Source organism: Nematolebias whitei, chromosome 11 (assembly GCF_014905685.2).
Source record: "Nematolebias whitei isolate Nwh7 chromosome 11, NemWhi1, whole genome shotgun sequence".
Lineage (NCBI taxonomy): Eukaryota > Metazoa > Chordata > Actinopteri > Cyprinodontiformes > Rivulidae > Nematolebias > Nematolebias whitei.
The window spans coordinates 38,672,629-38,687,817 of NC_056508.1; the positions used below are offsets into that span (position 1 = coordinate 38,672,629).

General features: G+C 39.3%; 1 protein-coding gene across 1 annotated transcript in view; it reads left to right on the plus strand.

Moving 5' to 3' along the window:
* soga1 (suppressor of glucose, autophagy associated 1) overlaps nt 1–15,189 on the plus strand; it is a 107,419-nt gene that overhangs the window by 77,348 nt on the left and 14,882 nt on the right. The window contains exons 6-15 of the mRNA XM_037684983.1: nt 296–463; nt 1,114–1,267; nt 1,458–2,025; nt 3,799–4,096; nt 4,324–4,554; nt 6,901–7,035; nt 12,094–12,186; nt 13,672–13,902; nt 14,038–14,154; nt 14,307–14,474. Coding sequence (XP_037540911.1) covers nt 296–463; nt 1,114–1,267; nt 1,458–2,025; nt 3,799–4,096; nt 4,324–4,554; nt 6,901–7,035; nt 12,094–12,186; nt 13,672–13,902; nt 14,038–14,154; nt 14,307–14,474 — 2,163 coding nt within the window. The remainder of the gene's footprint in view (nt 1–295; nt 464–1,113; nt 1,268–1,457; nt 2,026–3,798; nt 4,097–4,323; nt 4,555–6,900; nt 7,036–12,093; nt 12,187–13,671; nt 13,903–14,037; nt 14,155–14,306; nt 14,475–15,189) is intronic.

Below are 15,189 nucleotides of genomic sequence, written 5' to 3' on the forward strand. Positions count from 1 at the left end.
ATATATATATATATATATGTAGATATATATATATATATATGTAGATATATATCTACATATAAGCTGTGCACTAATGTTTTTGGTGGCAGGAAACTCCTTAGCCCATAAAAGAATACAATAAAATAAAAAAATCCATAAATTTGCCATAGCGTTGTATAAGCTGTGGTGTTCAAAGCATGTGAAAAAAGTAGCGGCTTATAGACCAGAAATTATGGTACTTTTGTTATCAATTCATCCATGTTTCTTGGATATTTGCGTCACCGTCCTCCTTGTTCCCTCCATGTCGTCTCTTCAGGAGGACAGCTCAGACCTGAAGTGTCAGCTCCACTTCGCCAAAGAGGAGTCGGCTCTGATGTGCAAGAAGCTCACCAAGCTGGTGAAGGACAGCGAGGCCATGAAGGAGGAGCTGGCCAAGTACAGGTCACTGTATGGAGACGTCAACGCCTCCCTCACCGTGGAGGAGGTGAGAGGACGAGGAGGTGGTCGTAAAGACCGTGGTGATGTCTATGAGTTCATCCGTTAAGGAGTTCCTTCAGATTGATGATGGTCAGGAAGTGTGAGAACAGCTCTCTGAATTGTGGCACAAAGTCGTTAAACGTCACCTCTTTACTCCCTGTTCTCCAAAAGCATGTTAAAGGAAATCTAACACAAATTTTCCTTCTTTTTACTGTATTCAAGTCTTAATGAACTAACGTTTATGGCTAAAATAAAACAGACTGATTGGTCGTAGTTTGAAAATGATCACCCAATTTAGTGCCAATAAAAACCTTGAAAGGCTCATGCACTTTGACAAGAAGGTACAGAAAGATTATGGAGAAAGGAAATTATTTTAGAACCTATCAAAACACTAATAACTGAAAATAGAAGAGTATTTTACTTGAACTTTTTCTATTTTATAACCACTTGGTATTGTCATTTTTTCTCTCATAAACATTTAAACGTCTGTCAGTATCAAGGACATGGATTTGACTTGTGACATTTTATTTGCACCGGTTTATTCATGTTTTTTTTTTTTTAAACACTTAAATAATCCTAACAACCCGACACCTTCTGTAAAAATAGAGCGTTGTGGAGGGAGGTGTGCAAACGTTTCTCTTCTGTGGCTCTCTGCAGGTTGCCGACTCCCCGCACACCCGTGAAGCGGAGGTCAGAGTTCACCTGAAGCTGGTGGAGGAGGAGGCCAACCTGTTGAGTCGACGCATCGTGGAGCTGGAGGTGGAGAACCGAGGCCTGCGGGCGGAGATGGACGACATGAAGGGAACACAAGGTGGCTCTCGTTATCAAATTCACTTCCTAAAATGATTCCTGAGAAGTTGTTCATGCTGGAAGAGTAAAGGGAAATCACTTTGTTTGCTTTGTCATTTTTAAATATATTTAGATTTTTAGAATTGCATCAGAAGTTTGCAGTCTTCCAGATGTTGAATCTTTTTGTAACCTCTGACTGTCTTCATCCCCAGATGGACCTCAAGATCTCGCAGGTGCTGGTGGTAGTCCGGTTGGAGGGCTTGGCCTCACAGGAGGGGCTGCGGTGCTCGGGGGAGGGGCTTCATCTGAAAACATCATGGAGCTCCAGAGACACCTGCAGTTCGTGGAGGAGGAAGCAGAGCTCCTGAGACGGTCTCTGATCGAGATAGAGGAGCAGAACAAACTCCTGATGAACGAGATCAACCGCTACAAGTCCGAGCTCCCACCTACAGCGTCCACGCTGTCGTCCAACTCCCTGATGTCGCTGACAGACGGGCTGCTCAACGACAGCCCCTCGCACTCCATACAGGAAGGGGCGGTGCTCATCAGCACGGACACCCCGACTCATGAGGAGGAGCTCAGCGTGGCGAGGCTTCAGATTGGAGAGCTGAGTGGGAAGCTGAAGAAGCTTCAGTACGAGAACCGTGTTCTTCTGTCCAACCTCCAGCGCTGTGACCTTGCCTCCTATCATGCTCCTTCCTCCTCGTCCTCGTCCTCTTTGAGACTGTCTCTGGAGACAGATGCAGAGGCAGGGGATTCGGCTGAATGCCTCCCCTTCAGGTATTGATGCATTTACATAAAAAACGCAACATATAATGGGTAGTCCTGTCGCGATGAGCAATAAATCAATTAATCGCATGATGAATGAAATATATCGACATCATTTTCATTTATCGGCTTTATCTTTTCTTCGTCTCTCTCTTTCTACTAAAGACACTGGATGACAAAAAGCTCAACTCCGGTGCTCTTCACTGACCCCTCCCTTTCTCTTTTCTCTTTAAGATCTGTCTTAACCGTCCAAAATTGCGTTTTTGGATCGTTAAAAGCAGCTAAGCTGAAAAGCTAAGCTACGAGCTAAGCTAACAGGCCGACCTCAGGAAAAAAAAACTCTGTCTTGTCAAAGCTCCAAAATTCACTGTTGAAACCCGTGCCTTCGTGTAAAAAGTTGTTTTTCTCTGCGAAAAGAAGTTGAGAACTTGTTTACTGATTTTTTTTAAATTAAAAGTTTTGTGTGAAAAATGCTAAAGAGCTCAAACCACACTGAGCATCCGCCATTTTGAGAATCGAAGAGAGACAGACCATGTCACGTCAAGGAGCCTCCCTCTTTTCTTAAGAGACACACTGCTCGCTCCCTCACTATCCATCCATCGGTTCAAACAGTCTTATACTGCCATCCGGTGGTCCAAAAAAGGTACTACACACAAAACAAATCAACATTTCTTCTTAAATTTGACAATAATTACTAATTATTGTCGAATTTCAAACAATATTATTGTTTATCGCAATAATTTCTCAGACAATTAATCGCCCAGCAAAATTTGTTATCGTGACAGGCCTAATAATGGGTACTTTCTGATCAGAAATTCATCACAAGCTTCATGGAGTTATATCTAAAACCAGAAACCTGTTTCCCCTCAAAGTCCAGGCTAGTTCCCCTCCACCGAATATTACACATTTGAATTTCCAAGAATGTGTACAATCATATGTACAGTAAATCAAACAGCTTTATACGAGTTCTTTCTGTAAATTTGAGCTCAACCTTGATTTTCCAACACCTGCATAGCTGCTGCCCTTATAGGAAAGCATCTGTAGAAAATGCATATACCGGTATATAAAAGTCTGGTAGTGTCTCCTTTGACACACTTTAATGATATTTAAATCATGCTGACCATACACAACTCTTCTATACTGAAGGAAGCAGAAAGCACAAGGCCTTTATTTTCATTAGACTACAGTAAGTGACCTTCAGCTGTCCTAATTCTTTACCCACCTGAAGCTGAATTAGAGGAAATATTTCATTGAAGTGCATCTACAGAAAAAAACATTCTAGACAAATGCACTCTGAATGTAGGTGAAAGAAAACTATTCAAAGTATTAACAAATTGACAACATTTAGGACTGATTTTAAGATTAGCATGTGTTCATATGAGCAGCTATATCGTTTATTACGTCAACAAGTCAAACTGAAAGAGGCCAAATATTAATTAGTTTCAACCTATACCTCAAAATAAGAAGCAACAATTTGTGCTAATGATGGAAAAAAAAACTATGAGAATGGTCATCTAGTGTAAAATTCCTTACATCTTTTTCCCTTAAATCAAGAATAACTTGACTTTAGCAACTCAAAAAATAAATAAATAAATAAGTCCTAAAACTAACTGTTTATCAGCATTATTTAATAGAAACTGAAAAGTTAATCTTGGAAAACATGCCCACAGAATTGTTCGTTTAATTTCAGGCAGTAACTGTGATGGTTTTGTGCTTGAAAAATCCATTCTAAATTATTAGTAAAGACAAGTGTAGGTTAACGAGCTCTCTGTGTGTCTCCTTCAGCTCACCTCATCGCAAAGAGCCCGTGGGAGGAGAGAACGAACCCGTCGAGATCGACGAACAGAAGAAGAGGATCGAGCTCAAAGCTGATCCAGCAACTTCACTCCCCGGGTGCCTCGGGCACAAGGACCATGACGCCTTGTTGGCCATGAGGGACCAGGCTCGTTTGGTTTCCACGGCGATACAGCTACTGACCTCCCCCGAGTCCAACTGCCTCTCCTCGACCCCCTCAGTGTATCACAAGGTCTGCAACAGCGAGGCAGCCGAGCCGTGCGATCTGGAGAAACTGCCTCGCTGCCAGGTGCACATCCTCTTTTCGCTGATTATTTCACTTGAACTTGTTTTAGTTGTTAAAACTATTTATCAGACTGTTTACCACCAGAAAGTACTTTTTCACCCATTTCATCGCGATTCAGCTTCTCCGACCAGTGTTTTACAATTCCCTCTGACAGTTTTGCTGATATCCCTACAGCTTATCACTCATCAAATCGTCATGGCAGCGAAATAACTTGAATTTCTTTTCTTCAGATTTCAGAGCTGTCTGATGTGACGGACCGCCCTCTGGTCGGTGCTCTGACCAGCAGGCTTCAGGCCCTGCACTCCCAGCTGCAGGCCTTCGTGGAGCAGGTAGACAGCCTGGGGAAAGCTCCATCAGGGGGGAGGCATGCTCAGGTGGAAGGCGTTTCTCCTCCGCCCTCCCCCTGCTTGTCCATCCCTTCCGTAGAGGATCAGGATCAAGAGAACAGAGTCAAGGAAAAGGTAAAAGACACGAAGCTCAATCCTCTCCTTTACTTCCCGTCACCATTTTTTTTCTTTTGTTTTTGTCTTTTTTTATTATTTAGTGTTTCTTTCAGTTGTTGTCTTAGTGCCTAAACTTTATTTTAGCCGACTAACACTCTCAATCAACCATCCCAGCAGCGTGCTCAAACTTGAGGGACCTTAGCCAAACTATTCAAATTAAATTATTTGGACACTGCTGATAAATGACCAACAAGATTGGCGTTAAAAATACAGACAAGCATCCCTGCCTTTGCATTTCAGGTCGGTCATGTTTGAGCCGTCACTGTAAAAGTCACCGTGTTCTCTGCATGCTGATAAAACTCCTCCTAACCTGTCGAAATGGGCGTTGGGCCTCAAATGGAGCCAGTTGTTCAGATGAAATGAGGTTAAAAGTACCGTTCGTCCATTTTTATCAGTTTTAAATATAGGGTTAATGTCCACTGTGTTTCTGTGTCAAATAGATTTATATGGATTTATTTTTGATGGCGTTGAGCATCATGAGTGAATCTTAGCTGGGATTTGTAGTGTTAACTTTCTGTTTCTAAAATATTTGATTAAATGCAGAGACTTTAATGGAAACTTTTAAGCATTGTTTGTTACTGTAGCTATCAAAAAGTTTGAAATATATTTATCATTGCCATTAAAAATGTAGATACATATATCAGACAAAGATTTAAAAATATAGTAGTTCCTCCCTCGCTACTTCGCGGTTCGTTTTTTGCAGACTCGCTCTATCGCGGTTTTTCAAAGTAAGATTGGACATGACACACAATGGCTCATTGATGAGCCGCACGATCGGCATGAAATATTTATTTAAAATAAATTATTTTAAATGATTAGTACCTGTGTGCAGCCCACAGCTGTGGGAGAAGCGTCCTCCTGCAGCTGATCAAATGATCTACGTGCAGAGTGGAGAAGTGGGCGTGGCCGAGAGTGTAGCCAGAGGCAGAGAGCTGAAATCATGACATGCTGAGTTCTTTTAGAAATAAACTACTACTTACTTTGTGTACTACTATTCCTACTTGGTGGTTTTTCACTTCTTGCGAGGCTTCAGGGTACGGATCCCCTGTGATAAATGAGGGACTACTGCATTAAACAGCACTGATGTTCCAGAGGTAATCCTGAGGAAAAACAGATTTCTTAAGTTGAAATTTGCTCTAAATAGTTTTTCATGAGTCCTATCTTCCATTTGAAACGCACCACTGGGATGCCTCTGGGTTCGAGCTGATTGTCAGTGTCTTATCTACTGCAAGCCCTTAATGCATCTTCAGTTCTTCAACGATTCAGTTCAGGTCAGTTTATTTATAAAGCACCAAGTCACAACAGAAGTCGTCTCAGGGCACTGAACAGAAACATTCAGAAAATTTAATGGCAGATCTTTTTCTTGCTTTAGATTATTACAAATGTATTTAAAAAGTTTTAAGAACCCATAATGATTTCCTTAATAAAGTTACTGGATTTATGTTCGTTTAGACTAAAATAGAGACAGTTGGAATTAGTTTTTCTGCTTCTGAATCATTTTTCAGATCTGATTTAATTGACCTGTTTGAAGGAAGCTGTGAATAAACTGGAAATATGTAACAATAACAAACTTAGACTCCATTAGAGGCCGTTTCCAACCCCTTCAACCTCTCCTCCCTCTCTTGTCCCCCCCTTCCTGTCTGCACGGGCATCATAATCAATGGATTTCTGCACATACTGTTCCACGTTCTCACTTCATGCACCTCCTTCTCACACGTTCCTCCACCACACCGTCCTCTGACCTCTTCTTGCTCATCCCTCATCGTCTGACTTCCTTTGTTCCAACTGTCCCGTCTCTTGGTTTTTAACATCACTTGTTTGTCCCTCTTCCTCATCATTTTCTTTCTGCTTTGCCTTCCTCCGTTCTTTTTCCTCTTCCTCTTCATTTCCTTCTGTAACTCAATGTAATTTTGATCCTTTACCCCTTTTCTTGTGTCCTCATCTATTACCACATCTCCTCCTCTCCACTCAGCTGCTCATTCTCCTCCCCATCCTCCTTTTCTGTCTTTTTTCCACCCTCTCATTTTCCTCATTGATCAAGCTCTTTTTCTTCTACATTCTTTTCATTGTCTTGTGAGTCATATTTTTTTATTGTCACATGGATGGACACCATTTTGGTTGTCTTGTTTTTTTTTTCTCATTGTTGTTTCGTTGTTGTTTGTCTGTTGTCCTCCATTTATTTTTATTTTATTTCCCTCCCAGAATGTCTCCTACATCCTCTGTTTTTTTTTTCCTGTGATGTTTTTTCTGTTTCTGTGTTTGTTTTTGTTCTTTCTTCATTAACTTGCCCATGCATGCATGCAGCAGCCCGATTATAGGGACCAAGCAGAGCCAGACGTGAACGATGAAACAAAGGGGAACCGCCAGGCTGTCAGCAACGAGTCGCAAAATCAGAAAAGCGGCCAGATGGAGCAGGAGAAGGAGACAGATCATGCACTGGTAAGCGCAGCCATAAACATGACAGCTGCAATCATCTTCTGGAGGCCTGATGTGTCTCATGGCTCATGGCCAACACCTGAAATCCATGTTTTAATACAAAAAATGCTCTGAAACACAGAAAGACCAGCTCTTAAATATGGCTGCCCTGCACTGTAGCAACTCTCAGTTGTTGTATAGAATAAAAGTTCGGTACCACTTTACAATAAGGCTCCCCTTATAGCTGGCTAATAAATAGCATATAGATTAGGGGTACACCGATTTATCGGCCCATATTTCCTTAATTTTGGGAAATCGGAAATTGGCCGATACTTGCATGAGAAACCGATTTTACCGATTTTTTTAGTTTTAACAACAATTGTCTGAACTTCATTTATATTTCAGAGCACTACCTCATGGCCAGTTAAACCAGTTTGTATTGTTTCTAGGATATTGTTCAAGGGTATGTTTTTCAATAAAATAAGATTAGAAAATTGAAGGTGCATTGTGAACTTATAACACCTGACATTGTCGCTTATAAAACTAAATCGTATTGGCAGGTCAGACTTTTTAGAAATCGGTGATCGGCCAGAAAACTGCAATCGGTGCACCCCTACTATAGATACATTATTAATTACTCTATAAACACTTTATGAATGATTAATAACTGCTTATTATGCATTATGCAGAACCATGATGTTGAAAGAACCTCACTGCTAACCGAATCACACTGTAGATGTATTTAGTTTTTCCAACTTTGGCGCCTTGTTTTTTAGTATTTTAGAAGTATTTTTTAATGTTTTTTAGTATGTTAGTAGTATATTTTTTTAATTTTTTTAGTATATTAGTAGTATTTTTTTAGTATGTTAGTAGTATTTTTTTAGTATGTTAGTAGTATTTTATTTTGTATGTTAGTAGTATTTTTTTAATGTTTTTTTAGTATGTTAGTAGTATTTTTTAATTAGTACGTTAATAGTATTTTTAGTATGTTAGTAGTATTTAAAAAAAAATTGTACGTTAATGGTATTTTTTAGTATGTTAGTAGTATTTTTTAAATTAGTACGTTAATAGTATTTTTTAGTATGTTAGTAGTATTTTTTTAAATTAGTACATTAATAGTATTTTTTTTTAGTATTTTTGCTGCATGCTTTGGTATTTCTTGTTGTTTTCTTTTTCTTTTTTTTTGGCGAGTCGAGACGGTTCTTCTTGTCCTAAGCATCCAAATTTTTAAACACCAAATTTTTTTTACGATATAATATTGTACTTTTATCACTGCATTATAAGTATCTACAACAATAGATACTTATAAAGCAGTGATAAAGTACAATATTATATGCTAAAAATAGGTTTTACAAATGCTTATTGTACTCACAAGGTAGTCTGAAATGTTTAATATAATAACTCTAGATGAAATATATAGGTGAACAGATTTGGATCACTATTTGGCAAGAAACTGGCCAGTTTTGTCTCTGTCACCCTTAATTAATGCATAATAAGCAGTTATTAATGATTTATAAAGTGTTTATAGAGGAAATAATAACATATCTATAAGCTATTTATTAGTCAGCTATAAGGGGAGCCTTATTGTAAAGTGGTACCAAAAGTTCCTATAAACAGTGATCATGTGACAAGATAATTAACCTCTAGTTGACTCTAGTTGGTCATAATATTATGGCTGATCTTAATTTTTTGTATTTGCTGCACTCAGCACCACAAACCATACGTTTTTCCTTCATCTTAAATGTATTAGCAACAATTTAACGCTGATATTTGCAACAATAGATTATTGTCTTAACAAAATGATAGCATTCTTTATGGTAAACTGGAAGATCTTCTGCATTTGTTTGGTGTTTAGAGATTCTTTATTGCCTTGTAACCGAAAGTTATGACAAAAAGAATGATTCAACGTTCATGTTTGTCAGATTGTGAGTCCTATATAGAGTTTATTACAACTGAGCCTGCAGTTTTAGGCTTTACAAAGACGTAAATATATTCAGATTTTCTATTTTAGGTCTAAAATTCATTTAGTTACCGGTACGTCTTAAATTTGTGTGTTTGTTCATTTGTTGCTTCTTTCATTAAGTTTTTTTAATGCGCTGTCGGCATCCTTTGGTTCTTTGGATTTTACTTCAGTCTTAGGGTTTCAAAGGTTTTTATGCAAAACTAATAGTAGTTTATTTTGTTGATTTGGCTTAAATTTAGATTTGATCGAAAGACAATAAAATTTGATATTTTGGAATAAATATTTACTACTTAGTTTTGTAATTTATGTAGGACCTAAATTTGAATTCCTATGGTTTTCAAGGGGTCTTTAATAGTGTTAAATTTACTATAATTAAATTGCAGAAACCTTGTTAGTCACAACAGCGTGGTTCTGTGGGCCACGTTTCTGCTTGTCTTCTTGTCAAATAACTTTTTAAAATCAGATTAGGGCTTGTAATGTTTTACTTGACTAAAGCTATTTGCTTTTTTTCTGCACAAGTAAAGAATTTATATGAACAGTTTGAATATTTTCAATGTCAATAGCATTTATCTAGTCAGAGTCTCTGGTAAACATTTACTATACGTATCCTGATGCATGCTCAATAATCCAGGTAGAAAAATCCAAGAAAGTTCAATCTGGTTCTCTGGACATTCAAAAAAACAAAAAACAAAACAAAGCAAAAAAAAAATGTAGAAACGTTTCGTCTCTCATCCAAGAGACTTCCTCAGTCTGAGCTGCTGTTTTCAGCTCAGTCTCTTAAATAGCACCTTCTCAGAGTGGATCAGCCAGTTTTGCTGCTGACAACCAAAACCAACTGATCACATGCTCAAGAAGGACCATCAGCCTAACAAAGGATCATTAGCACACTGATGGCTGTTTACTATTCAAAGGGGGTTGAGTGATACCAGCAATCACAGCATTGTAAGAGGGGGACAATTGAACCCAGAGGCCTCCACCCCTGTTTAATGATGGACGGTTTCTTTTCACAAAGATGGCCTCCTTTACTCTTCTCTCAAACCATCGTTCCTCTCTGTCCAGGATGTGAACATCTTCATCCTTGAAAGAGTGACCGCTGGCCTGGAGATGAGTGTAGACCGCAGAGTCCTGGCCTGATGATGTTGATAGTAGCTGAACTCAAATTATTATTCTTTATGTATTCTATCATCAGGCCAGGACTCTGCGGTCTACACTCATCTCCAGGCCAGCGGTCACTCTTTCAAGGATGAAGATGTTCACATCCTGGACAGAGAGGAACGATGGTTTGAGAAAGGAGTAAAGGAGGCCATCTTTGTGAAAAGAAACCGTCCATCATTAAACAGGGGTGGAGGCCTCCGGGTTCAATTGTCCCCCTCTTACAATGCTGTGATTGCTGGTATCACTCAACCCCCTTTGAGTAGTAAACAGCCATCAGTGTGCTAATGATCCTTTGTTAGGCTGATGGTCCTTCTTGAGCATGTGATCAGTTGGTTTTGGTTGTCAGCAGCAAAACTGGCTGATCCACTCTGAGAAGGTGCTATTTAAGAGACTGAGCTGAAAACAGCAGCTCAGACTGAGGAAGTCTCTTGGATGAGAGACGAAACGTTTCTACATTTTTTTTTTGCTTTGTTTTGTTTTTTGTTTTTGTTTTTTTGAATGTCCAGAGGACCAGATTGAACTTTCTTGGATTTACTATACGGTTTTTGATATTGCATTCTCAATAAGTCATTAAGCAAATGAGCTCACTTCTTCAGTGTGAGTGCATGAAAGTGACGGTGTATTACAGTAACGTCCAGCTCACTTTACCAGCTGTAAACAAAATGAGCAGAGGCTTCACTGTCAGCCGGGGAGCTGACAGGAAGCATACACCTCTGTTTGTTTGACTTTCTGCAGTGTCTCCATGACAACCGCGGCTCTACTTGTCTGCATCCTTCATGAGGGCGAGGACGACTGGGTCAGGGACACAATAATTATTTCAAATAGACCGAAAGGTAAAAGGCAGAAACAGAGCACATAGCCAGACAGGAAACCAACACCCCAAGTTTTCATAAACCCAGATTTTGTGTCAAGTATACTTCTGCAGATTATAATCTACAACATAAAGAATAATAATTTGAGTTCAGCTACTATTAAATTATGCCTTTTATTATATTTTGTGCTTAGAGGTGTATTGTTACACCTTCTGAACAACAATCATCATTTAGTGTCCATGTTTTACACTAAACATCAAGCTAAAAACAGACCAACTATCAAAGAACACCAGCTACAACCTGGCTGGATGAATGGATGGATGGATGGATGGATGGATGGATGGATGGATGGATGGATGGATGGATGGATGATTTTGATTAGCCTATTTTGTATTAGCAATGCTTAGTTTAGCGAAGTTACACTTAAAACCTCTCAAGGTTTTAATTTATGTACTTAATATTTTAATATTCATTTAAATTACATAGTGGGTAATTTTGTATATTTTTGCCTAGTTTGTCAAGTTTGTTTTTGTTTTATTTAGTTTTTTTCATAGAATATTAGCCCAATGTCACACACTGACAGCATGTTGAATTATTTAACCCTCTTTACATATTTACGCGTAACACGTCGTCTAATGCTGTTGTTCATTTTCACTGATCGTTTATCACTTCATCACAGCAGCGAGTCATTAAAGTCAGAGTGCAGTTTTTCAGGCTGACTGTGGGGGCAGTTAGAGGCAGGGTGGTGCTCCTGATGGAGGGTGATGGAGGAAAGAATCTGAGCCAGTTGGAGGGTAGAACAGGACATTAATGGTACAGTGGTGGGTCGATGCTTTGCTCTCACTCAGCAGCTTAATGAGCTGTGGGAGCGTGCACGAGGAGAACTGTGTGAAGTCGTACTGTGGCAAAGAGCTAAAATGGGATTTAAAAGGTGCTGGAGCGCAAAAATATTGTAACAAATTTCACACTTAGCACTTTATGAATTTATAATTATAAATGCCCCCATTTTTCTTATTTATTATACTTGTTTGGTCTCTGTTGTTTTATCCGGTGCTACGTCACGTAGTTTTCTGCCATTCTTTCTTTCTTTTCTGTTTTTCTTTGTTTCGTCGTTCTTCTTGACCTGTCTTCGTTGTCCCCCTGTCCATGCAGGCCAGTGTCCAGTTGTCCAAAGCAGAAGAGTCTCAGGAGGAGCTGCAGACAGAGAGGCAGAATTACAAAGAAATCAGTCTCAAACTCTTACAGGTCTGTTTGCAAGTCTCTGTGTCGCATTTTCTTTTCTTTTTCTGAGTCACGTTGTGTTCCTCTCGCCCGTATGTCTTCTACAAATTAAGTCTTGATTGAAAGATGTTGTTTAGATAAGGACAAACCTAAACTTGTTTATTCTCCTCCTTGTCAATTACTGTAATTTCCTGACTATAAGCTGCCACTTTTTTATGCCGCCAAAACATTTAGCCTCGTCACACCCGGGCACTCACATAGCTGACCAATATACGTCTCTCTTGGGGGGGGGTGGGTCCTCTTGATTCAGTGAGACTACCTGTATAAATAAAGGTTAAAAAAAATCTGACCAGTGAAATTACTGAACAGGTCACAGTGGATTGGGCCACCTCCCCATTCTCTCCTCCCCTCCCCGTTGTGCCCCAGGCAGGGGGTGAAGTATTTGCAGCCACTTGAAATAAGTATGAACCATGCATTATAATTGACAGTACAAGCTGTCCTCCATCCTCTTTTCTCCGGCAGTGCGCAGGAGGAAGATGAAAATAGCGATCAATGACTTTTCCAAGTAGGCTACTGTATTTATTTATTTTTTAACCAGCCAAGCACTGTTCAGAAATTTAAAAAAAAAGCATTTACTGTATGTATTATTGTATGTTATTGGTACGTATTTAATTAAAAGTAAAAAAAAAAAATTGGTGTAAATATCTCATGTTACAACATGAACATCTGTGGCTTATAGATAAGTGTGACCGATATACTGTATGTACAAATGTTGATTTTTTTATTATTTTATTTATTGGGCGTGGCTTATAATCAGGTGCGCTCAATAGTCCAGAAATTATGGTATCTTGTATTTAATAGTTTGAAGTCCAGATCTTTTGTATTATCTGCAAAATAATAAAATGAATCTGAGCATTTTAAGATGTCAACAGCAACTAAATATAGTTTTTCCCTGTGACTCTTTTTTTTTGTTTGTTTCTTCTTTTTTGTAAAATAATGGCTTGTTAGCTGATTTATTAGAGTTAAAACAACCAGAACAAAATTCAAAATCAGCAAAACAGTAGCTAAAAGTTCAAATCTGTAAAACCATAGCTAAAAGCTAAATGTAACAAAACTGTGGCAACAAGCTAAAGAATAAAAATACACAAATTAAATTATAAATAGGTTGATTTTAGGAAACGTTTTTGATGAAATTGAAAATGCCGCAATGTATTTTAATGGGGGAAAATATTGGTAAGTAAAAGTAAATAATTCAAAAAGTATATAAGGTACAAATACTAAAAGTCCTAGCACAGTATTCCTGATTGAGCCGAACATTTAAATGTATGAAGCACAAAATATGCAGAAGTTATTGATAGCAAAAAAACTTAGAAAAAACTATAAACAGAATTACACATGCCGTCATCCTTAAATATGAAAATTAAAAAAGTTGCTTTGATAGATAAACTTTCAGCAGAAGCAAACAAAGGTTCGGCTGTTAACCAGTCTTGAATCTTCTCTCCCATTCAGCTCCAGGACGAGCACCAGAAGGCCTTACTCCGACGGGACTTCCAGCTGCAGAGTCTGGACCTCCAGGCTCGGCATCAGCAGAAACTGTGGAACCAGGAGAGGACTCTGCTGGTCCAGGAGTCCCAGCACCTTAAACAGGCTCTGTTACTGCTCAGCCTCAAACTTCGCTGCTTCCTCAAACAGTGGAGGCTGGGCTGCAAGAAGGACGCAGAGTGGAAGGACGTGCTGGAGGTGTGAGGAGAAGGAAATAAAACTATTAGCTGCTAGAGTTTGTCCATGTTAGAATATGTTTTTTGAACGTATAGTTTTGTTTGAGTAAATCTACGATGAGATGGTGATGATGTCACACTGTGATTGGTTCTTTAGATGAACAGCCTGAACGATCTGTATATGTTGTTGGAGGACGAGAACCTGTCCGGCCCCACGAGCCAAACAGACAAACGAGATTCTGCAGAAGAACAGCCGCTCAGTCCGACGATAAAGGTAGAGATGGCAGCATGTGCACATACACTCTGAGTGAAACACATTTCCCCTAAACTCACCTGAGACTGGATAACAAGACAAAATACACGTTCACTGTCCCAAAATCTCCTTTCACACACACAAAGATGCTTTGATTTCCTGTTTCCCTGCAGTCGAGTGCTGTGAGCAGCACTTTGGCAGACCTGAGGGTAGCTCTGCAGGATCTGAGTGCAGAGCTGAGACAGGAGAGACAAGGCTCCCAGGAACTCACTCAGCAGTTTGCTAAGGCCAAGGCGTCCTGGGAGGTGGAGAGGACCGAGCTGAAGAGCCTCATCACGCAGGTAACAAGGAAGACGCCCTGCTGTCAGTAACTTCATTAAAGTAGCGTGTGCCACTTCTATAATGTATTGCTGGCTAATTATGAACTAAGTTTTAAATTTGTTTAATATTGTGGGATTTCTGGGTTTTGTCCAGTCTTTTCTGTTTCCTCATGTTTTCATTCACCCATCAGTGTTCCTCCTCCTGTCTCACCTGTGTCTAATCCCAATCACCACAGGTGTTTGTCGTTCGTCCTCATCAGTGTCTCTATTCATTCAGCTTCCTTGTGTCTTGTCATTTGTCTCTGGATTGTCCTTCCTATGGCTGTTGTGATCTGTCTCCTTGTGTGTTCTCCTTAAAGTAAGTTAGCTGCCCCCGCCAGCATCTTGTTTTGTTTATTTACAATAAACTTTATTACTTATTTTACCTGGAGTCTCCCGTGGCCTTCCTGCACGCGCATGCAGCACGATTCAAGCCAGATCATGATAAATATTCAACAGCCAAATAGGACAACTTTTATAAACAAAGGCGGGAAACTGATTAAGAGAAAGATAAGATTAATTTTGTGAATTTTTAAAGGGATGTACTGTAGTCCCTCGTTTATCGCGGGGGTTTCCATTCTCAGTCCACCTGCGATAAGTGAAAAACCATTAAGTAGGAATAGTTGTACAAGTAGGAAGTAGTTTATTATTTTATTGTGCTTGTACACACATATGTTTATAAAAGTTGTCCTATTTG